Here is a 27,955-nt window from a genome sequence, read left to right as displayed (position 1 = left end):
TGTTTCACATTTTTGTGAGTTGAGAAAGTAAGAGTTTCAGTAGGCCGAGGTATAAGTCCTTCTGAAGTGGGTGTGTACAAGAGTTGTATTGTAATATCCAAAGTCTTTTAGTTATACCTTCTGGAAACAGAAGAAGGGGATACGTAGAAGAGTTTATCTTCGAACTTCCATAAACAACTGCTGCCTACTGTTTTATTGTCTTTCAACTACTTCATCAGATTGTTTCCGCACGTTTTATTGTAATCAGGTGAAAGTATACGCACAAGATCAACTACTATCCCTAACAGGATTTTAGTACCTCATCAGAAAAGAAAGAAAAACGAATAGAGTTTATTCAACCCCCTCTAAACTCAACTTCGATCCTCAACATTTTTAACAACACTTTCCATGAGATAAGGTATAATATTATTGAAATGAATAGAGTTTAACCAAAATTTCTAGGTTTTTCTATTTAAATCAATAAGTTAATTGAATTAGAGTAGGTTACATTAACATCATCTCGCATGTCAATATTTGTGATACGAGTTGACATTATTTATGTTTATAATCAAAAATATTATTTTTAACATAAAATATAATATTTTCATGAATCCGTCGAGTCGAAAATGCGTCTTGATACGCGAAACGATTTAATTTAAGTTTTTCTGATCCAATTATTGCACGATCCGCTTTTCATTATTGTTAATAGCAATAATTATTATTATTTGGGAAAAAAATAATAAGTTAGAATTCTCACCATGGGAATATATATTGCTAAATTTCAATATATTTTGAAGCAAAGACTTGAATTTTCGCTTCAAGAAGCATTTGAGAAGGAGATTACTCATTTAGAATTTGAAATGTTGATCAAAACCCAAAGTATTTTGATATCTCCTAACTGAAAGATCAAGTTTATTTCTGCTGCTGGAGGAAGAAATATGAGGCGAATTGATGTTATTTTTCTGATTCGTAGAGGACTTTTAGGTAAATCCTTCTCCAACCTGACTTTTCCATATTTATCTGCAGCATTTCACAGTGTGAGATCACTGGAAGAAAAAGAAAAACCCATTTTGCCCGAACCCAGATTTGATTTAAGCTGTATACGTGAGCTGGACGATGCTGTGTTCTTGTTCCACGAGATGGTGAGAATGAAACCGAAACCTTCTGTTCTTGTATTCAACAAGCTATTGAGTTTGGTGGTGAAAATGAAACACTATTATGCTGCCCTCCTGATGTTTGATCAAATTCGCCACTTGAAGGTTATTAATGAATACACCTTGAGTATTGCTATTAATTGCTATTGCATGCTGAATCGGGTAGATCTTGGGTTCTCAATCTTGGGTAGATCCTTCAAGCTTGGTCATGAACCAAACATAGTCACCTTTGGCATTCTCATCAAAGGGCTCTTTTTAGCAGATAAGGCCTATGATGCAGTTGAAGTTTTTAAAAAGTTATTAAGAGAGAAACTATGTGAGCCGGATGAATCCACATTTCTAGCTGTGATACACGGGCTGTGCAAAGCTGGGTACGCTCTCATGGCCCGTGACTTGCTTGGTGTATTGGAAAAGAGAAGCTGCAAACTCAATATTTATTCGTATAGCACATTAATAGACAGCCTATGTAAAGATGAAATGGTAGACGATGCTCTCCAATTGTTATGGCAGATGATTGAGAAAGGCATTTACCCAGATGTCTTTACTTATAATTCTGTGATTCTGGGATTGTGTAATTCTGGTCGATGGAAAGAAGTGAGAGACTTTTTAAATAAAATGCAGGATCATGGAATTTATCGAGATTTGGTTACTTATAATATATTGATCGATGCATTTTGTAAGAATGGAATGGTTGTTGAGGCTGCTGATTTGTTGAAAGTCATGAAGCAAAGAAATATTTCTCCTGATATTTTCACGTACAATGCCCTGATAGATGGATATTGTTTGCAAGGAGAAATGGATAGAGCACTAAAATTGTTTGATTCCTTAGCAAATAGGGGCCTTAAGCCCAGTATTGTTAGTTACACTACTATGATGAATGGATACTTTAGGAAAGGAAAAGTTGACGAAGCTTGTAATCTTTTTCATGAAATTTCCTGTAAAGGGTTGAAGCCCACACCAATTACCTACAATACCATGTTACAAGGATTATTTCGGGCTGGTAGAGTTGATGCTGGCTGGAAGCTTTTCAATGAGATGGAATCCCGGAAAGTGTTTACTGATATTATTACTTATAGTATTTTGTTGGATAGCTTGTGTAGGACTAAAAAAATTACTGAAGCATTTTCATATTTACAAGCTATGGAAGAGAAAGGTTTCAGTCCTGACATCGTGACCTATTCTATTCTAATAGATGGATTGTGCAAAGATGGGAAACACGATATCGCTAGAAATCTTTTTAGTGAACTTCCTTCTAAAGGTTTGAAGCCTAATGTTACAACTTACAACATCATTATCGGTTCTCTTTGTAAAGAAGGGATCACAAAGGAGGCAAAAAATTTCCTAATAGATATGGAAAAAGGTGGTTGTATGCCCGATAGTGTAACGTTCAACATTTTTGTCCAAGGTTTGTTGAAAACAAAAGAATTTTATGAGGTAATACCACTCTTGGAAGAAATGGTCAGAAGGGGTTTCTCAGCTGATGCAACAACTATGTCGTTGCTACTTCATGAGTTCAGGAAATGTCAAGATAATGTTCCGTTGGATCTGATCAAGAGACTTGTGCCAAAATAATGAATGGCAGAGTTCTCTCTTCATGTCAGTTGATTGTTTGTGGGACGTGGAAGCCTAAAGAGTATGCAATCACCAGCATATGTTGATCTCGTTTCCAGGTTCTGTTGTGAAATTCCGCATTATGTTTTTCTATTTCCGGTGAAATCTGATTTGTTCACCAGTATCTAATATCAATATGGGTCTCGATATGGACATTTAAGAGTTGCCTTCAAGCCTGCAGTCTGGCAAAATAAAAACACGGTCGGGTGACAGTGGAGTGATATTACTTTCACTTATACGAACCCATCTCTCACATGAAAACCATGTCCAAACCTAGTGCAGTTATTTTTTGTACTGTTGCTGTGAAGAAACCAAATAACAGATTAGATAAGTATGATAAAGGATAAATTTCTATGAGAACAGCTTAGTTTAAAATCCCCAGTCCAAAACAAATGTATTTTTCTGGTATACTGAGCTTTACTTCAAATAACATTAGCTGTGGAAATGCGTAAATGCTTAGGTTCTTGTATTTTTGCTGATCTGCCTTTTTAGCATCTTGGATTTGGTTTTCAGTCTTCTTATTTTTATTTCCAATGTTACAACAACTTCATTGAATTCTCCCAGTTAACTGTTTGGCCTGATTTTGATGTTACTCATCCATTCCTGGATGAATCTGTTAGTGTTAATATTCATTTCAGTGTTTCCACTGATTTTAACATTTGGAGTGCTTTGGTCTTAAAATTTGTTTTGACAGAACACATTGGAGCTTTGGAAAATAAATCATAATCACATACCTATGCATGTTTTCAATTAATAATGTTAAGGAAGAATATCCAACGCGCAATGCAACATGTAAGTACAATTGTGGAAGCATGCACCATTTTTATTTCAGCCGTTGGTTTAAATCAGTTGGGGATGCCCCATATATATTTTAACTAGTGGCGGTTTTGAATTCCGTCATTAATCAGTCATGTTGACTTATAGCGACTGTTTTTCAAATATGAGTAGTTTTGTTTTGACCGTCTCTATTTTAATTAGCGACAGTTTTGAATTCAATCATCAAATTAGTCGTTGTGATAAAAACTTACTCGTGATCGATATTTTAATTCTCTGATCTGTATAAATTTTTTATGTCCTCTAAACTCTTAGTATGGGTTACAGATTGCAAAGCTTTCAAGTATAAAATTGAAGAGCTCACTGAATCTATAGCGCAGGGCGGTGGAGAGAGTGAAGAAGCCAATGCAGCTGATGATCTTCTTGAAAATTTGAGTGTCGAAGGAAAAGATAGTGAAGCGAAACCAAAGGAAGAAGAGGAGGCACCGTTATCCGAGGGTGAGAAAAAGGACAAAGATCAATAGCAAGAAAATCTGGGCTGAGAAATAAGCCCTTTGGAGGTAGTCGTCTTGGTTTTTGTTGACAAGGGTCGAATCATGGGTTATTATTCAGTTGAGATAAACCTTTCGCGTGAAAAAAATGTTGAGCCGCTTCGGATAAATTCTCCGTAGTGGTGGATGACTCTAAACTGCTATTTGGGCTCGGTGGATCGGGTCTCGCGATGCCTGAGGAGGTTGCTCAGTTCTGCTGGAACTACAATTTGGTGAGACCACAAGAAGATATGGGTGTAACGCAAAGCTCAGATTGGATGGAAATGTGAAGCCATATGTTACTGGCAATTCGAAATATATTGTGAATTTGTATTTCAAGACTCCGATTAAGGATTCGGGTGCGGCGGGGAAGGAGATTGCTGCACTTTTAAGGAGTGGTGGCCGGTGGGGCATGGCTTGTTCTTAGATATGACAGCTGCTATGCTCATTGCAGGTGGGGAAGGAGTGAGTATCAAAACCAAGTGAAGATAATTTTGATATGGGGTAAGAAGAAAATGTGAAGCTTTTTTTGGAAATTTATTTGTATCTTTAGTCTACATTGTCTCGATACAATTATCTTAGCTACAAATTTTGTTGTAGCTCACTGTAATAAGATGATGAAAATGAAAAAGCTTATCTTGTTGCTCACTGGAAAGAAAATGCTTCGGATCCTCTTTTCCTTTGATAATTTTTGGATGCAATTTGTCACAGATCAACTAATGAGTCTTTTCAAGAACATGGTTTTAGTGACTTGTATTCTTGTGTGGCACGCATCATTATCCTTCTTTGTGTGCCAAACATGTCCTTGTTCTGGTGAAAGCAACTTTGCTTGAGCCAGCTTGGATTTGTTTTGGTGAGTGAATTATGATATATCCACGCGGTAGGTGGCGGCAAGTCCGAGACTGCAGGTAGGTGATAGCTGGATAGGCGTCCACAAAGTCTGTGGGTCCATTGCTGGGTGCCAACAGCACATGGACTTGGTTGGGCACTCTAAACTATGCGATGTGCGAACTCCATATTTATCTTTGATTTACGAAAATAATGACCCAGAAGTGGCAAGTGGCTTCTGTGCATGTAGTACTTTGTTGGGTTTAGCACTAAAATCTCTGTGTTTCTAATATTTTCAAAAAGTTTACACATGGTGAAAATCCTGAAAATCCCCTATATGAGTCGGAGGTCTCTTGACCCAGAAGAAAAGGTAATCAAGAGATGTGCTCGAATATGCAGGGATTCGAGAGAGGACATCAAACACCGAACCCAGAGTATACTCCATACACACAAAAATCAATCATGCGATGCTGAGTAGTATCAAGTCACGTCACGCAAGCGTTACCAACTCGCATATGTTCGGTATGTACCCGGAGGCCTACGTGGTTCATATATATATATACTAGGAATGCTCACGTGCGATGCACGTGGGTAATCAATAATGAAATATATACTAACGAGATTTAGATAATTTTTAAAATCGTTTGAATAACATCTCGTTTATGAGTATTTATGAATCTAAATATATCAAAACACAATAAATAAAAATACACCATAACGATAAATCAAATATATTCACTTATTTATATACATTTTTCAATTTAAATGAATATAACATAATGACAACTCTCTCAAATTAACAAATATATTTCATCCAAATATCATTCACAATGGAAAACAATAAAATAAAATTAAGAGAATTGTAAATTTTTCTAAAGTCAAAATCACAATGTATTTAAATGGAGTGTATATATTGACTCTCAAATAAAATTCTCTTAATTAACTAAATTATCATAATGATGTTAATAAAATAAAACCCCTAAACTATATCAAGGAGTTTTTGTATTTCTTATTAGTTATATAAAAATATCAAGAGTTTCACAAATTTATAGATATTAATTAGTAAAAATAACTTAAATTGAATATATAAAATTTTAAAAAAAATAATATAACGTGTTTATAATAGTATGAAAAAATTGAAAAATATAGTTGAAGAACTCACAAATTTTATTAGTTATATTCTAAAAATTAAAGCGACTTACACTCATATATGGTACAAGGTTTTCTACCCCGCAATGAGATGTACAAGTAACAAAACCACAATTTAAAAATAATTCATTAAAAAAATAATTTGAGAAAAGTATTGCAAAATTGCAATCACAGAATAATTTTACGTTAAAAAAATATTCTTACAACTAATCTTTAACATATTTCAATATCTACAAAATATACGATGCTTTCTTAGTTCATATTTTAAAATCAATTTGTTATAAAAGTGACTTATTTATATGTAAACTGTGATACCTTTGTCCCACATCGAAAAAAACAAAGATTTAAAATGAGTTTATAATAGCTTACAATGGACTTCTATAGCAACTTAGGTTAATCATTTTCTTAAAGCGAGGACGAATACGAAGTAGTTGCTATAGGGGCCCATTGGCCCGGGCTCGGGGCGTGACAGAATGGTATCAGAGCCGGTCACCGGCATGGAACACCGAGAATTAAGTGCTATGCGGGGCAAAGTGCTACGTGCATGGGAGCCACCTCTTGAACCTGCGGGGCAAAGTGCTACATGACGGGAGCCACCTCTTGAACCTGTAGGAGCCACCTCTAGATTCTCGGTGCTGGTGGATCGAGGGGTCAGGGCGCGATGAGGACGTCGCGTTCTGAAGGAGGGGTGATTGTGATACCTTTGTCCCACATCGAAAAAAATAAAGATTTAAAATGAGTTTATAATAGCTTACAATGGACTTCTATAGCAACATGGGTTAATCATTTTCGTAAAGCGAGGACGAATACGAAGTAGTTGCTATAGGATCCCATTGTGCGGTCACGTAGTCGCGGGCCCGGGCTCGGGGCGTGACATAAACTAAAAGAAAGATAAGATAAGTTATAAATATTAAATATTCATTAGCAACCACGAAGAAATATACTAATTTTAGTAACAAATTTTAGTAGCAACAAAGAAAAATCATGGGTAAATTGATAAATTCAATATGCATTAATATCAAAAGACATTTAAGATAGACAATAATTTATAAAAAATCATTTAAAAAATATTATTTTAAAATCAATTTGTTATAAAAGTGACTTATTTATATGTAAAATAAAAGAAAAGATAAGATATAAATATTAAATATTCATTAGAATCCATGAAGAAATATATTAATTTTATTTTAGCAGCAACAAAGAAAAATCATGGGTAAATTGATAAATTCAATTCAATATGCATTAATATCCAAAGTCATGTAAGATAGACAATAAATTATAAAAGAATCCATTAAAAAGTTATTGATTTAATTTTCTAAATTAAATAAATAAAGGTATATTAGAACATTCACAATTATTAGAAGTCATATATTTATATTTATGTTAGATGTTAGATTTTACTAAGAAATGTAAATAAATAATTTTTTTGGCATAAAATTTAAAAAAGAAATAGGTATTTGTATTAATGTCCAAATCCATTTAAGATGGACAATAAATTAAAAAAACTCCTAAAAAACCCTATTAATTTATTTTGCTAACTTAAATTATCAAGCAAATTTAAATAAATAATTTTTTTGACATAAAAGTTAGGAAAGAAAAAGAAATGTGTATTGATGTCCAAATTCATTTAAGATAGACAATGTATATATTTAGATCACTCTCTCGTACACGCGACCCATTAGATATTGGTAAATATGACTGTGAAAGTTGACAAGTTTGTGAGGAACTCTGATTGCCTGAAATGGTGGCATAATCGTGTAAAATCATATACCTTCCACATGTTAAAAAAATGGATGGCATATAATTAATGTGTTACCTGCTAAAGTATCATAAATATAGAGATAATTAACATTTAATCCGATTTATTGATTTTTGGTATTTAGTTGGTAGAGAAACCGTTAGATATTGTAAATCTATGTGTAAATGTTGCATGTAGGCATTTGAAACATGCCATATTATTTTCAAGGAAATGGAATGGGTCGTGGATGGCTAATTGGAAAATGATGTATGATTCCAAATGGTTGTCGTGGCGTACTATTTGAGTAGACTACACACGGATAAATCATACGAGTTAAACCCACGATTATTGTTATTTAATCTAGAAAATGATATTAATTATAATATAAAATGATTTTTTAGGATTTATCCGACTGATAAATATTCGCGATTCACCCTACAAATACACGAAAGTCTTGCTGCAGTTACGATAGACCTGCTCCATGAGTTTACTATCGAAAACTTAAATACAATATTTTTAAGTATACATAATAATAGTATGAGTTGAGAAAAATATATATTATAGTTAAAAAGAGTGAAAGTGAGATAGATCATATATCGAGATGAATTTCTTAAAAAGAGATGTTTATTTAAAAGAGTAGATCTTTCATAAGATGGTCTCACGGATCTTTATTCGTGAGACGGATCAATCATGTTCATATTTACAATAAAAATTAATATATTTGACATAAAAAGTAATTTTTTTTTCGTGAATGACTCATATAGAATATACGTTTCACAAAAATGACCCGTGAGACCGTCTCACATGAGTTTTTGCGTATTCAAAAATACAAAAACTATTGTGAGATGATGTCATAAGTTAATTTTGTGAGTCACACATTAAAAAACATTAATTTTTATGTCAAAAATATTTTTATTTATTGTAAGTATGAACCGAAAAATACATCGAAATTTACTCTTTTCCCAAATTTTGATCTTTTTATATTATTGTTCTTTCTTTTCTTTTTTTGAGGTAGAAATCAATCTATTGAATAGATTATGAACTGATAGGCATGTGGCATGTATGGAAAAACCGAAAACGTAATATACGAGTATATCACGCGAAACACATGAAAGATTATAAATTAAATTATGCATAATAAAAAGTCAACAAAAAACTAATCTAAAAGTAAATAAAAATAAATAAATAAAACAAATAAACGGATAATAAATAAGAAAAGACAAAATCTAATTGACAGTCATCTTAATCTTAAATTCCCAAGAAACTCTTATCTTTTTAATCCAATTTTTTTTCCCACGGGCCCTACAATATAAATAACACTCCTTTTTCGAATTATTATTAATATTTTAGAATTAAAAAATAAAATAAATAAAATAGAAATCTCAATTAATTACGAAAAATTTATAAAATATATATCATGTTTAAATTTATTAATATATAAATGTTTGGGTCGACCCAGAAATCACCAAGGTCGACCCAAAAACGACCGGCAACAAAATTCCACAATAAATACTTAAATCGAAATTAAAAAAATCAATATAATGTCTAATTATTATCAAACATATTGCAAGCTAAAAAATATCTAAACTCATACAAAAACAAGAATTGGATCGACCCAAGCTTGGCCGATATTGGGTAGACCAAATTTTGGGTCTACCCAACATTTTGCTTGTGTCGACCAAAGACCAAACCCAAGCAAAAGCTTTGGTCGACCCAAACGAAATTTTGCTTGGGTCGATCTACCCATCATTTGGATATTTTGGTATATCCAAAAATTTAACTTGAGTTGACCAAGTTGCTTTGTCGACTCAAAATTTTTTGGTCCACCCAAACCAAATTTTGGGTAGACCAAAATTCGTCTACAAGCCAAATTTTTGGGTACCAAAATAAAAATTTTGCTTGGGTTTAACCAAAATTTGGTTCAAGTTAAATTTTGGGTAGACCAAAATCGTGTTATTTTTGCCGACCCAAGCAAAATGTTGAGTAGACCAAAATTCAAAATGTTGGATAAACCAAAATTTCCAGTGATTTATACGTATCCAAAGTTTTCTGAAGCAATTTTGACATCAAATATCATTAGTCAAATATTACTAGTGTTGGTTTCAAAAATAAAACAAAAAATTGCATAAGGGTAAAAAGCGCTTGGGTCGACCAATAAAGTTAAGAAGCGCTTGGGTTGACCAAGAAACATTGAGTCGATCTCTGTGTGGGTCGACCTTTTCTTGTTCAAGCGAGTTGAAGAAACGTAAGCAATAAATTGAAATAAACGTTAATATTAACAGATTTTTGTCAGTTACTTGTTCGATTGAGTTTATTTAGATTGGAAGGAACTGCGTCGAGAATTGCTGGGAAGAAAAAGACGATTTGCATTAAGAATCGTCGTCGGAAAGGAAACATCGAGAGAAGAGAAACTTAGTTTCGATCGAATGAGATAGATGAATTTAATGTTAAGAGCTTAATTTAATGATATATTTACGCTTAAACACGTTTATATAAATTGAATTATACTCATTTAGAATTTGAAATGTTGATCAAAACCCAAAGTGTTTTGATATCTCGTAACTGAACGATCCAGCTTATTTCTGCTGCTGGTGGAAGAAATATGAGGCGAATTGATGTTATTTTTCTGAGTCGTAGACGAATTTTAGGTAAATCTTTCTCCAACCTGACTTTTTCATATTTATGTGCAACATTTCACAGTGTGAGATCACTGGAAGAAAAAGAAAAACCCATTTTGCCCGAACCCAGATTTGATTTAAGCTGTATACGTGAGCTGGACGATGCTGTGTTCTTGTTCCAAGAGATGGTGAGAATGAGACCGAAACCTTCTGTTTTTGTATTCAACAAGCTATTGAGTTTGGTGGTGAAAATGAAACATTATTATGCTGCCCTCCTGATGTTTGATCAAATTCGCCACTTGAGGGTTATTAATGATTACACCTTGAGTATTGCTATTAATTGCTATTGCATGCTGAATCGGGTAGATCTTGGGTTCTCAATCTTGGGTAGATTCTTCAAGCTTGGTCATGAACCAAACATAGTCACCTTTAGCATTCTCATCAAAGGGCTCTTTTTAGCAGATAAGGCCTATGATGCAGTTGAAGTTTTTAAAAAGTTATTGAGAGAGAAACTATGTGAGCCGGATGAATTCACATTTCTAGCTGTGATAGACGGGCTGTGCAAAGCTGGGTACGTTCTCATGGCCCGTGATTTGCTTCGTGTGTTGGGAAAGGGAAGCTGCAAACCCAATATTTATTCGTATAACACATTAATAGACAGCCTATGTAAAGATCAAATGGTAGACGATGCTCTCCAATTGTTATGCCAGATGATTGAGAAAGGCATTTACCCAAATGTCCTTACTTATAATTCTGTGATTCAGGGATTGTGTAATTTTGGTCGATGGAAAGAAGTGAGAGCCTTTTTAAATAAAATGCAGGGTCATGGAATTTATCGAGATTTGGTTACTTATAATATATTGATCGATGCATTTTGTAAGAATGGAATGGTTATTGAGGCTGCTGATTTGTTGAAAATCATGAAGCATAGAAATATTTCTCCTGATATTTTCACGTACAATGCCCTGATAGATGGATATTGTTTGCAAGGAGAAATGGATAGAGCACTAAAATTGTTTGATTCCTTAGCAAATATTGGCCTTAAGCCCAGTATTGTTAGTTACACTAGTATGATGAATGGATACTTTAGGAAAGGAAAAGTTGACGAAGCTTGTAATCTTTTTCATGAAATTTCCTGTAAAGGGTTGAAGCCCACGACAATTACCTACAATACCATGTTACAAGGATTATTTCGGGCAGGTAGAGTTGATGCTGGCTGGAAGCTTTTCAACGAGATGGAAGCCCAGAAAGTGTTTTGTGATATTATCACTTTTAGTATTTTGTTGGATAGCTTGTGTAGGACTAAAAAATTTACTGAAGCATTTTCATATTTACAAGTTATGGAAGAGAAAGGTTTCAGTCCTGACATCGTAACCTATTCTATTCTAATAGATGGATTGTGCAAAGATGGGAAACACGATATCGCTAGAAATCTTTTCAATGAACTTCCTTCTAAAGGTTTGAAGCCTAATGTTACAACTTACAACATCATTATCGGTTCTCTTTGTAAAGAAGGGCTCACAAAGGAGGCAAAAAGTTTCCTAATAGATATGGAAAAAGGTGGTTGTATGCCCGATAGTGTAACGTTCAACATTTTTGTCCAAGGTTTGTTGAAAAGAAAAGAATTTTATGAGGTAATACCACTCTTGGAAGAAATGGTCAGAAGGGGTTTCTCAGCTGATGCAACAACTATGTCGTTGCTACTTCATGAGTTCAGGAAATGTCAAGATAATGTTCCGTTGGATCTGATCAAGAGACTTGTGCCAAAATAATGAAAGGCAGAGTTCTCTCTTCATGTCAGTTGATTGTTTGTGGGGCGTGGAAGCCTAAAGAGTATGCAATCACCAGCATATGTTGATCTCGTTTCCAGGTTCTGTTGTGAAATTCCGCATTATGTTTTTCTATTTCCGGTTAATCTGATTTGTTCACCAGTATCTAATATCAATATGGGTCTCGATATGGAACATTAAGAGTTGCCTTCAAGCCTGCAGTCTGGCAAAATAAAAACACGGTCCGGGTGACAGTGGAGTGATATTACTTTCACTTAGACGAACCCATTTCTCTCACATGAAAACCATGCCCAAACCTAGCGCAGTTATTTTTTGTACTGTTGCTGTGAAGAAACCAAATAACAGATTAGATAATTATGATAAAATATAAATTTCTAAGATAACAGCTTAGTTTAAAATCCCCCAGTCAAAAACAAATGTATTTTTCTTGTATACTGAGCTTTACTTCAAATAACATTAGCTGAGGAAATGCGTAAATGCTTAGGTGGTTGTATTTTTGCTGATATGCCTTTTTAGCACCTTGGATTTGGTTTTCAGTCTTCTTATTTTTATTTTCAATGTTACAGCAAGTACATTGAATTCTCCCAGTTAACTGTTTGGCCTGATTTTGATGTTACTCATCCATTCCTGGATGAATCTGTTAGTGTTAATATTCATTTCAGTGTTTCCACTGATTTTAACATTTGGAGTAGTTTGGTCTTAAAATTTGTTTTGACAGAACACATTGGAGCTTTGGAAATTAAATCATAATCACATACCTAAGCATGTTTTCAATTAATAATGTTAAGGAAGAATATCCAACCCGCAATGCAACATGTAAGTACAATTGTGGAAGCATGCACCATTTTTATTTCAGCCGTTGGTTTAAATCAGTTGGGATGCCCCATATATATTTTAACTAGTGGCGGTTTTGAAATCAGCCGTCGTTGACTTATAGAGACTGTTTTTCAAATATGAGTAGTTTTATTATGACCATCTCTATTTTAATTAGCGACAGTTTTGAATTTAGTCATCAAATCAGTAGTTGTTGACCTATAACTATTGTTTTTTCAAATACGAGTAATTTTGTACTTTACTCAGAAATACGATGATAATTGACATTTATAATATGATAATTATTAAAATTATTTGTCCATATTAGTTTCAATTTTAATATAGATAACTATCGTGGTTTAAAAGGACTCAAAGTCGATTATGTAATCAAATTTTGAGAAAATATACGAAAGACCGAGCAATGATTTAAAGATGAGTGAGTCTCATGTGAGATCGTCTCACGGGTCATAATCCGTGAGACGGGTCAACCCTACCCATATTCACAATAAAAAGTAATACTCTTAGCATAAAAAGTAATACTTTTTCATGGGTGACCCAAATAAGAGATCCGTCTCACAAATACGACCCGTGAGACCGTCTCACACAAGTTTTTGCCTTTAAAGATTTTGAGTGATACTTGCAATAGGAGAAGTAATTCAGACTGTAATTAGGCGGTTAGATAGAAGTATGAGATGTCGTATTATTTTTCCGAGTTTTTGTCCTATTGAGTTTTTCCTAATAAGTTTTAACGACGCACATATATCGTCAAGAGAACATACAAGGAGAAATATATATTGATGCACTATTTTTCCTTCGCTCAAGTTTTTCCCACTGAGTTTTATGTTAAGGTTTTAACGAGACAACACCCAACTCTTTGTGAATTTTTCAAGCAACCATCTTGTCAAATTAAAAATTCCAACGAATTAGTTGTTAGGTAGATAATCCTCTGAGAGGGAGTGTTATAATATGATTATATATGTAGATAATTATGTATATACATTTTCTATTAAGATATATATCTCAGTCGAACTATCTATAAATTTGTATTTTACCATTATATAATATAGAAATAATTTCTAATATTTTAATTTAATATAATCTCTTGATTTTTTTATATAAAAACTATTTTTAAAACTTTAATATATATATACACGTATCATGCCCAAATCAAATGATATTAATTATAATATAAAATGATTTTTTAGGATTTATCGGACATATAAATATTCATGTGGCTATGTAGTGATTCACTCTACAAATACACGAAAGTCTTGCTGCAGTTACGATAGACCTGCTCCATGAGTTTACAATCAAAAACTTATACAATATTTTTAATTATACATAATAAGAATTGAGAAAAATATATATAGTTAAAAAAGTGAAAGGGAGATAGATATATCGAGATAAATTTCCTAAAAAAAACGTTTATTCAAAAATACAAAAACTCTTGTGATATGATGTCATAAGTCATTTTTACGAGTCGCACATGAAAAAGATCGTCTTTCATTTGGCCAGTGAGTCGGTTTTATAATAATAAGTCAAGTCAAGAATAATTATTACTTTTTACTATAAGTATCAACCGAAAAATAGATCGAAATTTACTTTTTTCCCAAATTTTGTTCTTTTTATATAGTTTTTTTTTTTTTATTTTTGTGGTAGAAATCAATCTATTGAATAGATTATGAACTGATTGGCATGTGGCATGTATGGAAAAACCGAAAACGAAATATACGAGTATATTACGCGAAACACATGAAAGATTATAAATTAAATTATGCATATAAAAAGTCAACAAAAAACTAATCTAAAAGTAAATAATATAATAATAAATAAATAAACAAATAAACGGATAATAAATAAGAAAAGACAAAATCTAATTTACAATTATCTTAATCTTAAATTCCCAAGAAACTCTTATCTTTTTTTATCCAAATTTTTTTCTCACGGGCCCTACAATATAAATAAAACTGCTTTTTCGAATTATTATTAATATTTTAGAACAAAAAATAAAAAAAAATAAAATATAAATCTCCATTAATTACGAAAAATTTATAAAATATATATCACGTTTAAATTAATTAATATATAATCGGATAAAGATTAATGAAAATAATAAAAATATAGCTTCAACCAAGTCCAACCATCTTCACTATATATAGGAGACCCCTCAGGCCTACTTCTCATTCATTCGTTCGTTCGTTCGTTCGCCAAGATCCTATTATTCAATCGCGATGGCTCCAGTAAGCAGCAGCAATCTGATCGTGAGTTTCGGGGAGATGTTGATCGATTTCGTCCCGACGGTCTCCGGCGTGTCCCTGGCGGAGGCGCCCGGGTTCTTGAAGGCCCCCGGCGGCGCACCGGCGAACGTCGCCATAGCCGTGTCGAGGCTAGGCGGAAAGGCGGCTTTCGTCGGGAAGCTCGGGGACGACGAGTTCGGGCACATGCTCGCGGGGATACTGAAGGAGAACGGCGTCTCCGCCGACGGCGTCAATTTCGATAAGGGGGCGAGGACGGCCTTGGCCTTCGTGACTCTACGCGCCGACGGGGAGCGTGAGTTCATGTTCTACAGGAATCCCAGCGCCGACATGCTGCTCACCCCCGACGAGCTCAACTTGGATCTCATCAGATCTGTAAGTGTGTTTGTTTTCTTCTTGTTCTTCGTTTGGATTCTGATTGATGCGCGTGGAGAACACGCCATTTCGTGGCTTTCGGTTGTTTGTTTTATCTTTAATTTAATTCTTGGGTCAAAATTCTTGATTTTGATTGCACAATCAGTCATGAAATTTGGTGGAGAAATATATGCAAAAGTTGAAAGAAATAGGTGAACTGGTAGGTTGTAAGATGTCTCACACGAATTTTTTTCTATAAGACGAGTAAATCTTATCGATATTCACAATAAAAAATAATAATATTAACATTTTCAACATAAATAAGAGATCGGTTTCATAAAATAGATCATATCACACAAATTTTTACCAACTCATAGAATCTCGATAATCTATTTGTAGAATCTCGAATATAGATTATCGAATTATGGCTATTTTACACATTGCATGACCCAGCCGATTCAAAAAAACGAAGTTAGAAGATCGAAAAAATTATATTAAAATTTTTAGGAAAGCCAGTAGAAATTTTAAAGATAAGAAATTTAAGTAAAATAAAAAATCGAAAGAGCGATTGCATCCACCGCCCCCTTTTGGCTCCGTCTCTGACATGATCCGTAATCTGGATTCATTAAATCAGAAATAGATAAATCATTGAATTCGAATATATTATAGATTTTTATGATTGCTTGATTTTCTCCTATTCGAGAATTTAGAGAACATAAATAAAGTTTCGATAATGTACGATTTAATAAAAATTAGGTACAATAATAAAAAAATATATTTATAAAATTTAATTATCATATAGTAATGAAAATTTGATAATTGAAATATCTAAAAAAAGAGAGATTTGTTAAGATGGTTAAATCCCCGCGATAATATCCCGGATTAAAGATTTGACTCCAACTAATGGATTGAATGAGTCCGAAGTCAATTTATCGGACCTGGAAAATAACAATAAAGGAGGGTCCCCACAGTGGAACTGATTTCAGAATCCCGATTATTTATTTATCTGGAATCTTTTTGCATATTTCTTGAGAATCTAACATGTGGATAGATAGAACATTGTCTCTTTTCGATAAGACAAAATTTACGAGGATAGAATAATCGATTTTATGAGATATATATTTTATTTAGATTATTTTTTATTGTGTTGATCTGTTTAATGAAAAAAAAGATCCGTGAGTCTGTCTTATACCTGACTTTTTTTATCTCATACCTAATATTTAAATAATATATATTATATACATATACATACATACATACGGACACGTGTATGTTATTATATGTAGATGTGTGTGTATATATATATATATACACACACATATATTATTTAAATATATTTAATATTGAACAAAAACTCTTATCAATGTTCAAAATATCTATATCTTATCAATTCGCTAAATTTATCACATGCAAATAATTATTATAATTGATTATTAGATAATCTTAACGAAATTTGTTTTGAATGATTTTAATTTTAATATAATATCGAGATTTTTACACAAAACTTATTACTTGACATCATTTATATATATATATATATATATATATATATATATATATATATTAATATAATTGGCATATTCAATGGATAATATTCTGTCCAATTTTTGGTATTTTGGATTGGAATAATTTTTAGATGATTTTTTTGTTAACTACTTTGAATAAAGTGAGGTAGAATATTATATATTTTGTCTTATAATTAATTAAAACAAAAAAATTGTATTATTCACCTTCATTTTTACGTTCCGTGCAGGCTAAAGTGTTCCATTATGGATCCATAAGCTTGATCGTGGAGCCATGCAGATCTGCACATTTGAAGGCAATGAAGGTTGCTAAGGAGGCAGGGGCGCTGCTCTCCTACGATCCAAACCTCCGTCTGCCCCTCTGGCCATCGGCCGAGGAGGCTCGCACACAGATATTGAGCATCTGGGAGACGGCTGATGTGATCAAGGTACGTAACTAGCACCCTCCTTAACCATGCAATAAGATTAATATGTTGGATGTTTAGTTTCTTCAATTATCCAAATTCTTGGCTCCGCTAGGTAAGCGATGTCGAGCTCGAGTTCCTCACCGGGAGCAACAAGATCGATGACGAATCCGCCATGACTCTCTGGCATAAAAATTTGAAGCTTCTTTTGGTCACACTTGGAGAGAAGGGTTGTAGGTACTACACTAAGGTAATTTGGTTGTTTCTTTTTGTTTTTGTTTTTTTTTTTTTTGTGTTAATTAAAATATTTTGCATGTTAACACACAATAAATTAATATGGTATTTTATTTAAAATACCCTTACAATAATTTATAGGTGATTAATATGAATTTAAATAGCATTATTTTTTTAAAAAAATATATATTTTCTTGGAATTATTATTTAATTTTAACGTGCAGGGGTTTCGAGGATCAGTGGATGCCTATCAAGTGAAGGCAGTGGACACAACTGGGGCAGGAGATTCATTCGTGGGAGCCCTCCTTTGCAAAATTGTTCAAGACCATTCTATTATCCACGTACGCCCCTTAATATTTAATTAAATAATCATAATATAATTTATAATTTTCAGGGAAAATTGTTTGAAAATCCATTTAAATTATTTCATATTTTTTTTAAAAAAACCCTTAATTATTAATTTATTTATTTTTTAAAAAAAGGAAAACCAATTCCATTTTCCAATTTACTAAAATTTTCTCAATCTGCTCTTGTATTTGTTATGAATAGGATGAACCGAGGTTGAAGGAATCGTTGAAATATGCATGTGCATGTGGAGCTATAACCACTACTCAAAAGGGTGCAATCCCCGCTCTTCCTACACCTTCTCAAGTCCTCACTCTCATCAATGGAACTAAGTAGAAGAAGATCGGGATCGGGTTCGGGTCCGAGTTTTGATCCAACGAGTCCGATTGTGGTGGCTCCTTTAATTTCTTAAATTTGGGTTTTCTTTCCGAAACTTCAGATTTAATTAGGTTTTCTGTTTCGTTTTAATAATTACGTGTTACTGATAAAACAGTTGATTAATAAATAACTAAATATATATATATAATTAGGAGCATCATATTTTTATTTTTTAAATAATTTCTTCTCGTTTCTTGTTTTTTATGCATGTATGTCTTGCCGATTTGGAATTTGTGGATCCGATGATTTTAAGCAGGAGGATGTGTTATTTTATCAAGTACAAATTCACATTTAGAAAAATCACATTAAAATCTTTAAATTTTTATTATTATCTATACATTAAATATAACTCCTAACGAATATATATATATATATATATATATATATATATATATATATATATATATATATATATATATATACTCTGCATTTGGCAATATATTATCATTCACAAGTTAATACACAAAAACTTTTATGATATCGTTTCAAAATCTCACAGGTCAATTTTGTAAGATTTATATATCATATTCAACACGACTTTTGAAAAACTATTATTTTAAATCCCAAAAGTATTTATTTTCATTTTAGATATGAATATGGTCGATTCGTTACGAATATAAATCCGTGAAATCATCTCATAAAACATCTATAAATAAAATTAAGGAAGCAACCATGCATGTATTCTGTAGTTTGATACGTTCACTTTCTTGGTGGTGGTAATTTCAAATTTTTAAGTTTTCATTCTAACGGGTTTCAGAATTTAGTAATTCATGTATTTTTTTTCCCTTGCTGATTGATGGTCAATATTTAATTACTCTTTTGTAACAGATACTAGTTTAAATTTTATTTAATTAACATGGAAATTTAATTTCTTGTAGGTAATCAAATAATTCATTATATTCTCTTTTTTCTTAGATGTTTTTATTCGAGAGAATTACTAAATTCCATTTTTAAAGAAAAATAAATTCGATATTTTTTCCTTAAATTACCTTTGAATATATGTTTAAAAATGATATTTTGTTTTTACTAAAAGTATATTAATTGAGTTATTTGTTATTAAAATACCAATATAAATATGACAAAAATTTGTGTGAGACGGTCTCACGGGTCGCATTTGTGAGACACATATCTTATTTGGGTCATCCATTAAAAAGAATTATTTTTTATGCTGAGAATATTACTTTTTATTGTGAATATGAGTAGGGTTGACAAGTCTCACACAGTGTTTTTATAACCGGACCGTTAATCGAACCGGTCAAGTCTTAAAAAATAGTTCAACCGGTTCAACCGAACGGTCGAATCGGATCAATAAAATTAATATTTTATTTATTTTATATAATAAATAAAATAGTAAAATATTGATTATTTATGTTTTTATAGTTTTACTTAATTTTTAAGATGAAAATTACAACAAATATCCAAATAAACACCACTTTTCCGGTTTTTCCGGGTTTTAACCGGTTTTCGGTTTCCGGGTTTTCCGGTTTTTTCCGGTTTAACCGGGTTTTAACCGGTTTTTTCCGGTTAAACCGGTTTTCCGGTTTTTTCCTTATCTCTGGACCGGTCTAGAGGCCGGTTCGCGGTTGAACCGGTCCAACCGGCCGGTCCGGTCCGGTTTTGAAAACAGTGGTCTCACAGATTAAGATCTGTGAGACGATCTCACATAGACCCACTCTATAAATATATATAGATGCACTAATCTGTATAATCGAGTCAAAATTGTAAAACCCTCGTTTCACAGATTAAGATCTGTGAGACGATCTCACATAGACCCACTCTATAAATATATATAGATGCACTAATCTGTATAATCGAGTCAAAATTGTAAAACCCTAGAGTATTACCCTAACATAATATAATACTAGCGATTCGTGCTTCTACATTTAAAATAATTATCAAAGTCGAGCTTCCTCGACACTTCAGGGCTTCTTCGACCCTACATACACGGGCACTGCCTGGATCCATTCAGGCAGTGCCACGTGTATTTTAAAATAATTTTTTTTAAAACAAATTTTAAAGTAAAAAGACGGACAAAATCCCAAATCTCAACCATTTCCCCTCCGCCTAATCGACAAAATTTTCGAAAATCAAAGCTTCCGCCTAATCGCCTAATCTCCTTTTCCAGTGCTCCAAATTTCCCACTCCGACTCCGACTCCGACTCCGTCTCTGTTCCAGTCCGACTCCGTCCGTATCTACTCCGTCGACCACTGTATTGCTGGAGGTTTATATGCATATACGCTCACAATACTCACCTGAGGCGCCAATCTTACCATTGTGTCCGTCTAATCTCCAAGCAAGTAAGAGCTTCAGTGAGTCAAGCTTTTGTAGATGTTACAGATTAATTTTTTACACCAATTGCTGCATCTTTATCTAATTTTTCAATTTTATTTTGCATCTTTGATGGTCTAATTGTATATGAGTAAATGGAAGATGACAGATCATTTTTTTACTCCAATTTTATTTTGCATCTTTGATGGTCTAATTGTATCTTTGATCGTGCTTTTGTAGATTTTAGAGATCATTTTTTTACACCAATTGCTGCATCTTTATCTAATTTTATTTTATTTTCAGTGTATTTTATAAGATAATACATTCATGTAATATTTATTTGAATATTTGTTCCAGCTTTTGTTGCTTACAATGGAAGATGACAACTCAATAGCACTCGAAGAGTTGGAGGGAGACTACGATCAAGAAGCCGAAATTCATCCTAGTTCAAAAACGCAATGTGGAATTTCTGATTTCTCAATGCAAGAAAATATTGAGGTACAAACTGAAAAATCTTTCGTTGACATTTTGGAAAGTAAACTTGAAGTGGGTACAATTGTGAACAGTATCGAAGATGCATATTTACTGTATTGTCAATATGCACATGCTAAGGATTTAGTGTAAGAAAAGGTGATCAACGATGTTTTGCACGTACAAATGAAATTCAATAAAAAGAATTTAATTTTTCATGTGAAGGTTTGAAAGATGAAAAGTCTTCTAGTAAAAGGATTCCTGTCTATCAAAAGCCAGTTATTAGAACTCAATGTAAAGCTAAATTGAAGATTTCAAGGGAGAAAGGGGGTGAATGGCGAGTGATTAGATTTTTTCAAGATCATAACCATGAGATGTTTGCACCTGATCAAACTCATTTGTTAAGATCTGCACGCAATATCTCACATGCCAAAAAATCTACTCTTGAAGCTATGGTAAATGCTGGAATCTGTGTCTCTAATGCTGTTTCTTTTATGGAAAATGAAGCATGTGGACCAGAAAACTTAGGATTTAGTAGAAAAGATGCATATGACCACATGAGTCGGATGAAAAAACATACCAAAGTTGAGAATGGTGATGCCACTTCACTGATTCAATATTTTATGAACAAGGCGAATAAGGAAAATTATTTTTATTGGAACATGCAATTGGATGATGATGATAGGGTGATGAACTTTTTCTTCAGGGACTACAGATGTGCTGTTGATTATGAATATTTTGGTGATGTCCTATCCATTGATACAACATATCGAACAAATAAGTACAATTTGATATGTGCTCCATTTGTTGGTATAAATCATCATATGCAGAATGTTATGTTTGGCTTAGCATTTATGTCAGATGAAACAGAAAGTTCTTTTGAATGGTTGTTCACGACGTTTCTTGATTCGATGAATGGAAAACAACCTCAAACTATTTTTTCAGACCAATGCCAAGCCATGATGAATGCCATTGGGACTGTTTTTCCACGTTCACATCATCGTTTATGTCAATGGCATATAAATCAAAACGCGCCTTCTCACTTTGGTAGTTTAAATGGCGACCCAGCTTTCAAAAAATTGTGGTATAAATGCATGAATTATTGTGAATCTGTAGATGAATTTGAGGCGACGTGGAAATATATGATTGAAACATATCATTTGGATGGTCATAGATGGTTTAATGGAATGTACAAATTTAGGGACAAATGGGTGACTTCTTTCAGTGATGCAAAGTTTAGTGCAGGGCTTTTGGCCACTTCGAGGAGTGAGGCCACAAATTTGACTTTAAAAAAATCAGGCAACAAAATGAGTTCTTTGTATGAATTTGTGATGAATTACGAAAAGATTCAAAATAATTGGCGAATAAAAGAGAAAGCTGAGGATACACGTTGTCGACATGGTAAGTCTGCACAGATTTTGAAAAATCATCCATTGTTGATTCATGCTGCTGATGTTTATACGATGACCATATATCAGTTATTTGAAATTGAATTGGTTAATTCCTTGAATTGCAAATTTGTGGAACCACCGACTTGTTTTGGCAATGATTGGAATTTGATTGAGGTGAACGTAAAATCTCATGATGAATATGCAAGGGTTAGACATGTGGTTTTCAATAAGCAGAATCATGAAATAGGATGCAATTGTCACAAGTTCGAGACAATGGGGATTTTGTGTAAGCATGCTTTGCTGGTATTTAATTGTATGGATGTCACTGTTTTGCCCAAATGTTACATTTTGAATAGATGGATGAAAAATGTAAGAAACAGAGTTAGCTCCGATTTTGAAGAAAATGGCAATGGTGGTCATGTTTCTGAGATGGTGTTTGTCAATCAAATTATGAGATCGATGTATGATCTAAGTCAAGAAAGCAAACCACATGAGGATGCGAGAAAAAGATTATATACAATTGTTGACACTGCAAAAGAGGAGATCTCCAACCTTCTACAGAATCTGAGTGTAGATGATGATACACCTTGTGATGCTATGACAAATGATGGTCACATAGATGAAACACGCGTACGTGATCCACTTACTGCTAAAGCCAAAGGAGTAACAAATACAAATATTACACGACACTGGGATACTAAGAGCAAAAAGGGAAAAGGAAAGCGAAAAACTGAAAGATCAAGTAAGTTTTCATTCATTCTAAAGCTAAAAAACTGAAAGTTTAGGTAATTGTTATATATTTCACATATTTGTAATTTTATCGTGCTTGGTAGGTACAAAAGGTTCCAAACTAAAAGGGCAAAGTTCAGAAGAACAACAAAATGTCACACCATCGCAATATCCATTTACATATCCTCAAGTTCCAATGCAATATTCTTTTGCATATCCTCGTGTCCCATCGCAATATACATTTGCGTATCCTCAAGTTCCACCTCAATTTGCAATGGTAAGTGACTTGTATATAATGTACTAAGTCAAAAACAACAAAATATGTATTACATCTTATATTTAATTATAAGTTTGTTATTATGCAGGAAGGAAATACAAACTTATATTTAAGTGGGCAGATGAATGTATTACCGTATCCATATGGGACTTCTCAATCATCACAAGTAAGAAATTTTTGCCAGTTTTTTCATTACATTTTTTTAGTTTTTCCCCAACTTAATTTGTCACTTTCTATATAAACTTTATCTTGTTTAGGGACATGATCAAGATAAATAAAAAGGTAATTTCTCAAGATTTATGCTTGACGTTTTCTCAGTAAGTGTTCTGTTTTTAACTTAAAGTTAAACAAATTATTCTACTAACCATCCATTCTATTGCATATGACATGTGATTCTGAGAATAGAAATATAAGAAGAAGGTAAGTTTATATTTTTTAAAGGTTAGACAGTACTATTGTTGCACACCGTTTAATTTTCTGTAGCAGCTTATATTGATATTTAACTACAGGTTTGGAGGTTATTTCTGCAGAGAAAGATTAATTGCATTTGGCTGTTCCAATTCCACCAGATTATGGTCTCTCTCATTTATCCAAGATGATCCAAGGAAACTAAACTTTGTGTTCTTTATTATTCTAATATTCGACTTTATTTGATGTATTATCAATATTTTGGACAACCGAAATGTTTAGACAAACAAAGTGTTGCTGTGTTGGATTGTTCATGTTGTGTGTTAATCTTTTTAAACAATTGTTGAGCATGTAAGGTAAGTTTTACCAACGTATAAGTCATTACCACAGTAACGGGTAAATCAGCTATTGCGTTGTTCATTTTTGCATTGGTTAACCCCCCTCCCCCCCCCCCCCCCCCAAACATTTGATCCAAACATTTGATAACTGATACAAGAACTAATGGCGTACATATATTGAATATGTACTTAAGAAATTAAGATAAATTAATATTTCCATAAGAAAGATAAATTGCCATATTTGGAATTGGGAGACAATCTGTAGATTCCTCGGTCTCCATCCCTCCATTGAGCTATAAACCCAGCCCCCTCATACCAAACTCATAAATTTTTAAAAACCAAATGCACTTTTCCTATAAATAATAGTGATTAGCAGTATCTAAGCCAGCCTAAAAGCACAAATCTGATGTTAGGATACAGATAAGTCTTCACAAATAGCTACATAGATAAAATATGTTTTAGCTCTTCCAAAAAGGCAAAAAATCAGAATGAAATAATATAGATGTAGATATCAGATAAACACACATGGTCTCAACTCAACTATAATTTTTGTCTGCAAATATAAAACATAGATTCCAACTGAAAATAACTACATGCGACTAAAACTAAATACAAATACTTAAATCATCATAAATGAACTACAATGATTTCAATATATTACGCATTTTTTCAGATATCTCTAAAATTCTCGAAGTATGTCTCTGATTCTCAACGTCTAATTCCAGTTGAACATTTCTTAGTTGAACTACTTTTTCATCTTCTCTTGATGTTGAGTGTAATGCTCGAGAATTATAGAATTGTTAAACCAAGATTATCAATCGTCATTAACGTGAGACTCGGAAGATATGAGAATGCAGGACATGCAATGAGGAAATTTTAGAAAATGCAGCACCGCACCCGCGGTGCCAGGCATCACCGCACCCACGGTAAATGGACAGTAAGTTGGCAAGAAAGTCCGTAGCATCACCGCACCCGCGGTGTTAGCCAGAGCGCACCCGCAGTGAAGACACCGCACCCGCGGTCTTGTACGTACCGCACCCGTGGTCAAGCTTCGGGAAAATTTGGATGAGGATCGGCAGACATAGCGCACCCGCGGTCAGGTAATGAGCGCACCCGCGGTGCGACGTACAGAACCAGGAATGAAGCCACGTTTTGCTTTGCATGCGAGATATATATATACATATAACACCTGTTTCTCATTCATTATTCAAAAAGAACCGATAGCTTGGGGAGAGAATCTTATTTCTTAAGTTTAGAATTTGAATTACGAAGGATCCGTCTATCAGAATTCAAATCCGACTTCAGTTCTGTGCTCCTCTTGACTCGAGCTACACAAGGACGTAAGTTTTATTACGTTTTGAGATGTTTTGAAAATATGATGTTGTCAGAATTGAATACGAATCAGATATGGTGTTTATGCTACCGTAGATATTATATAATTGAAGTCAGATTAAAGAACAGATTATTTCTGTAATTGTTATGATTTTTGAAAGATATTGACTGAGATTCTATATCAGAATTATGTTAGTATTCAGAGTATGAATTATGTGGACACAGATTATGAGTTCCAGTATTTTATTGTGATGTTCAGAATTGACAGGTTTATTCAGATTGTATTATCATGCCGTCGAACCATCAGTTGAGTTAGATTGATCAGATTCAGATATGATTTCGATTAGATTGTGATATTATTGATATGACTCAGATTGTATCTTGTTCAGACATTGATCAGATTGTATACTGAATTGAGTATTGATCAGAACAGATTGTATATTGAGTTATTCACTGATACAGTGTATTCGATATTGTCATTTCAGATTTGATATGGACAGAGTTGAATACAGGTCATCGTCTTCGTCAGACAGGGACGACAAAGGTATAATTCATGTGATATTCGGGAAGCATAACTCAAATTAGATTAATTTGAGTTTCCCAATAAAAATCACATACTAGATTATTGTTTATATTGTTACCTGATTATGCTTTGATTATAGAATTGTATTCAAGCATGTAAGATAATTGTGATATTCAGTTATGAATATGATTATGCTTTGTTTACAGATTGTTATTCATTGCATTTAAGATAGGAAAGTTTTGACAGCCATTGTCAGACTTCTAGACGTTCGGTGTATCTCAACTTAGGAGTAGCCATTACTCCTATTGCCAGCCGTCGATACAGCTCGGACCGAAGTCTAGGAATAAGACGTACAGTCGCCCCGAGTGGTTGGGTAGGTGACAGCCAGTGACGTCGTATTCACCCCGGGATCCCTAGAGTTATAGTTGAGTCAAGTCTAGACATGATTTGATTAGAACAACATGCGTAGATGAATTGGGTTCATAGACTATGGAACCTATTGTTATTACTTTCAGTCATGACAACATGTTTCATGATTCAGACTATTTACATGCATGTTTATCTGATTTGAATTGCATGTTTAGTTAGATGAGAGTTCATAGATGATGAAATCTATTACTATTGTCTTTGCTTTTATTCATGACAGCATGTTCCATGAATCCTTATGTGTATATACATGTTTACCATGTTTTATACTGGGATTTATTCTCACCGGAGTTATCCGACTGTTGTCTTGTTTTGTATGTGTGCATGACAACAGGTGGGGCAGGATCAGGGTCAAGAAGACGACGAGAGAAGACGAGTTTAGCGTGGTGATTCCGGACTTAGAGTAGATTTGATTTTAATACTTGAAATTAGTATTTGAACCTTAGATTTAGGGTGTATAGTATTGTACTTTGCTACTGAGATGTAGTTTTATACAGATATGTATTTTATGTAGATTGCCATTACCTTCCGCACTGTATTTTAAAAAAGAAAAATTTTTAGACCCTGTTTTATCTTAATTGATATTTAAATCCCAAAGATGATTAAGAAGAAGATCAGCGTCCGGGTCCCCACAACAGGTGGTATCAGAGCGATAGATCCTTTAGGAGGAGATAATCAGAGCGATAGATCCTTTAGACTGAGATAGTCAGAGTTGATAGATTCTTTAGACTGAGATAGAAGAGAATGAGCGGGGTAGATTGAATTTTCTTTCCTTGCATGTGATTGCTAGCATGAGATTTATTGCAATGTTGATTTACATTATGTGTGCTAGCATGATTTATTGCTTTCCCTATTACATGTTGTTTGTTATCTGAGTTGACTACATCATGTAATTATCAAGACTGAATCAGAACCGAGTCTGAATCAGAGGTATATGATCAGAGGAGGGCTGAGACAGATTATACAGATTGTGTATTGATTTGTTTAATATTCAGATATACCGCCTCGGAGACTTCCAGAAAGGGGTAGTACTTCTTCTGAACAGATAGATGCATCAGAAACTCAGATAGAAGTAAAGTTGGCAGAACTTCAGCTATTTCAGCCGCCGATTCTGAGTGGTATCGAGACATCTGCAGATTGTCAGGATTGGTTAGATGACATAGAAATATTGTTTGATCTACTTGACTGTACAGATGAACAGAAAGTTAAATTTGTATTCCTCCAGTTACAAGATGCTGCCAGAAGTTGGTGGATTACTATTAAAGGAGTACTAGCACAACGTGGTATTGTGATCACGTGGGATGTCTTCAAAGC

General features: G+C 33.4%; 4 protein-coding genes and 1 long non-coding RNA gene across 11 annotated transcripts; all 5 read left to right on the top strand.

Annotated features, from left to right (window-relative positions):
* Window positions 1-721: 721 nt before the first annotated feature.
* LOC140827723 (uncharacterized) lies at window positions 722-4,720 on the top strand. 5 transcript variants are annotated; one of them, XM_073190509.1, is made up of 3 exons: window positions 723-2,803; window positions 3,439-3,536; window positions 3,899-4,720. In XM_073190509.1, exon 1 carries the CDS (start codon window positions 918-920, stop codon window positions 2,703-2,705), a length of 1,788 nt encoding a protein of 595 aa, XP_073046610.1. In that variant the 5' UTR covers window positions 723-917; the 3' UTR covers window positions 2,706-2,803; window positions 3,439-3,536; window positions 3,899-4,720. The 5 variants fall into 5 exon arrangements, with proteins under 5 accessions (XP_073046611.1, XP_073046608.1, XP_073046610.1 ...); XM_073190508.1 differs by having other exon boundaries at window positions 3,894-4,720; XM_073190506.1 differs by having other exon boundaries at window positions 3,846-4,720.
* Window positions 4,721-10,274: 5,554 nt separating this feature from the next.
* Window positions 10,275-13,204, top strand: LOC140827721 (uncharacterized). 3 transcript variants are annotated; one of them, XR_012117017.1, is made up of 2 exons: window positions 10,275-12,251; window positions 12,738-13,204. XR_012117017.1 is itself a non-coding variant. In XM_073190505.1 (1 exon), exon 1 carries the CDS (start codon window positions 10,366-10,368, stop codon window positions 12,151-12,153), a length of 1,788 nt encoding a protein of 595 aa, XP_073046606.1. In that variant the 5' UTR covers window positions 10,275-10,365; the 3' UTR covers window positions 12,154-12,707. The 3 variants fall into 3 exon arrangements, 1 of the variants encoding a protein (XP_073046606.1); XR_012117018.1 differs by having other exon boundaries at window positions 12,890-13,201; XM_073190505.1 differs by lacking the exon at window positions 12,738-13,204 and having other exon boundaries at window positions 10,275-12,707.
* A 1,957-nt stretch (window positions 13,205-15,161) lies between these two features.
* Window positions 15,162-18,634, top strand: LOC140827720 (fructokinase-2). The gene is made up of 5 exons (XM_073190504.1): window positions 15,162-15,614; window positions 17,347-17,544; window positions 17,636-17,770; window positions 17,979-18,095; window positions 18,304-18,634. Exons 1-5 carry the CDS (start codon window positions 15,216-15,218, stop codon window positions 18,433-18,435), a joined length of 981 nt encoding a protein of 326 aa, XP_073046605.1. The 5' UTR covers window positions 15,162-15,215; the 3' UTR covers window positions 18,436-18,634.
* Window positions 18,635-21,118: 2,484 nt separating this feature from the next.
* Window positions 21,119-23,385, top strand: LOC140827409 (protein FAR1-RELATED SEQUENCE 5-like). Its single transcript, XM_073190073.1, has 2 exons — window positions 21,119-21,296; window positions 21,443-23,385. The coding sequence occupies exons 1-2, from the start codon at window positions 21,119-21,121 to the stop codon at window positions 23,383-23,385; spliced, it is 2,121 nt and encodes a 706-aa protein (XP_073046174.1).
* A 98-nt stretch (window positions 23,386-23,483) lies between these two features.
* On the top strand, window positions 23,484-24,314 carry LOC140828520 (uncharacterized). The gene is made up of 3 exons (XR_012117248.1): window positions 23,484-23,614; window positions 23,703-23,780; window positions 23,872-24,314. It is a non-coding gene; the product is annotated as an uncharacterized lncRNA (long non-coding RNA).
* The last annotated feature ends 3,641 nt before the right edge of the window (window positions 24,315-27,955 follow it).

Source organism: Primulina eburnea, chromosome 3, assembly GCF_022965805.1.
Source record: "Primulina eburnea isolate SZY01 chromosome 3, ASM2296580v1, whole genome shotgun sequence".
Classification (NCBI taxonomy): domain Eukaryota; kingdom Viridiplantae; phylum Streptophyta; class Magnoliopsida; order Lamiales; family Gesneriaceae; genus Primulina; species Primulina eburnea.
Note: the sequence above shows the minus strand (reverse complement) of the source record. Positions and strands in the feature narration are given on the sequence as shown.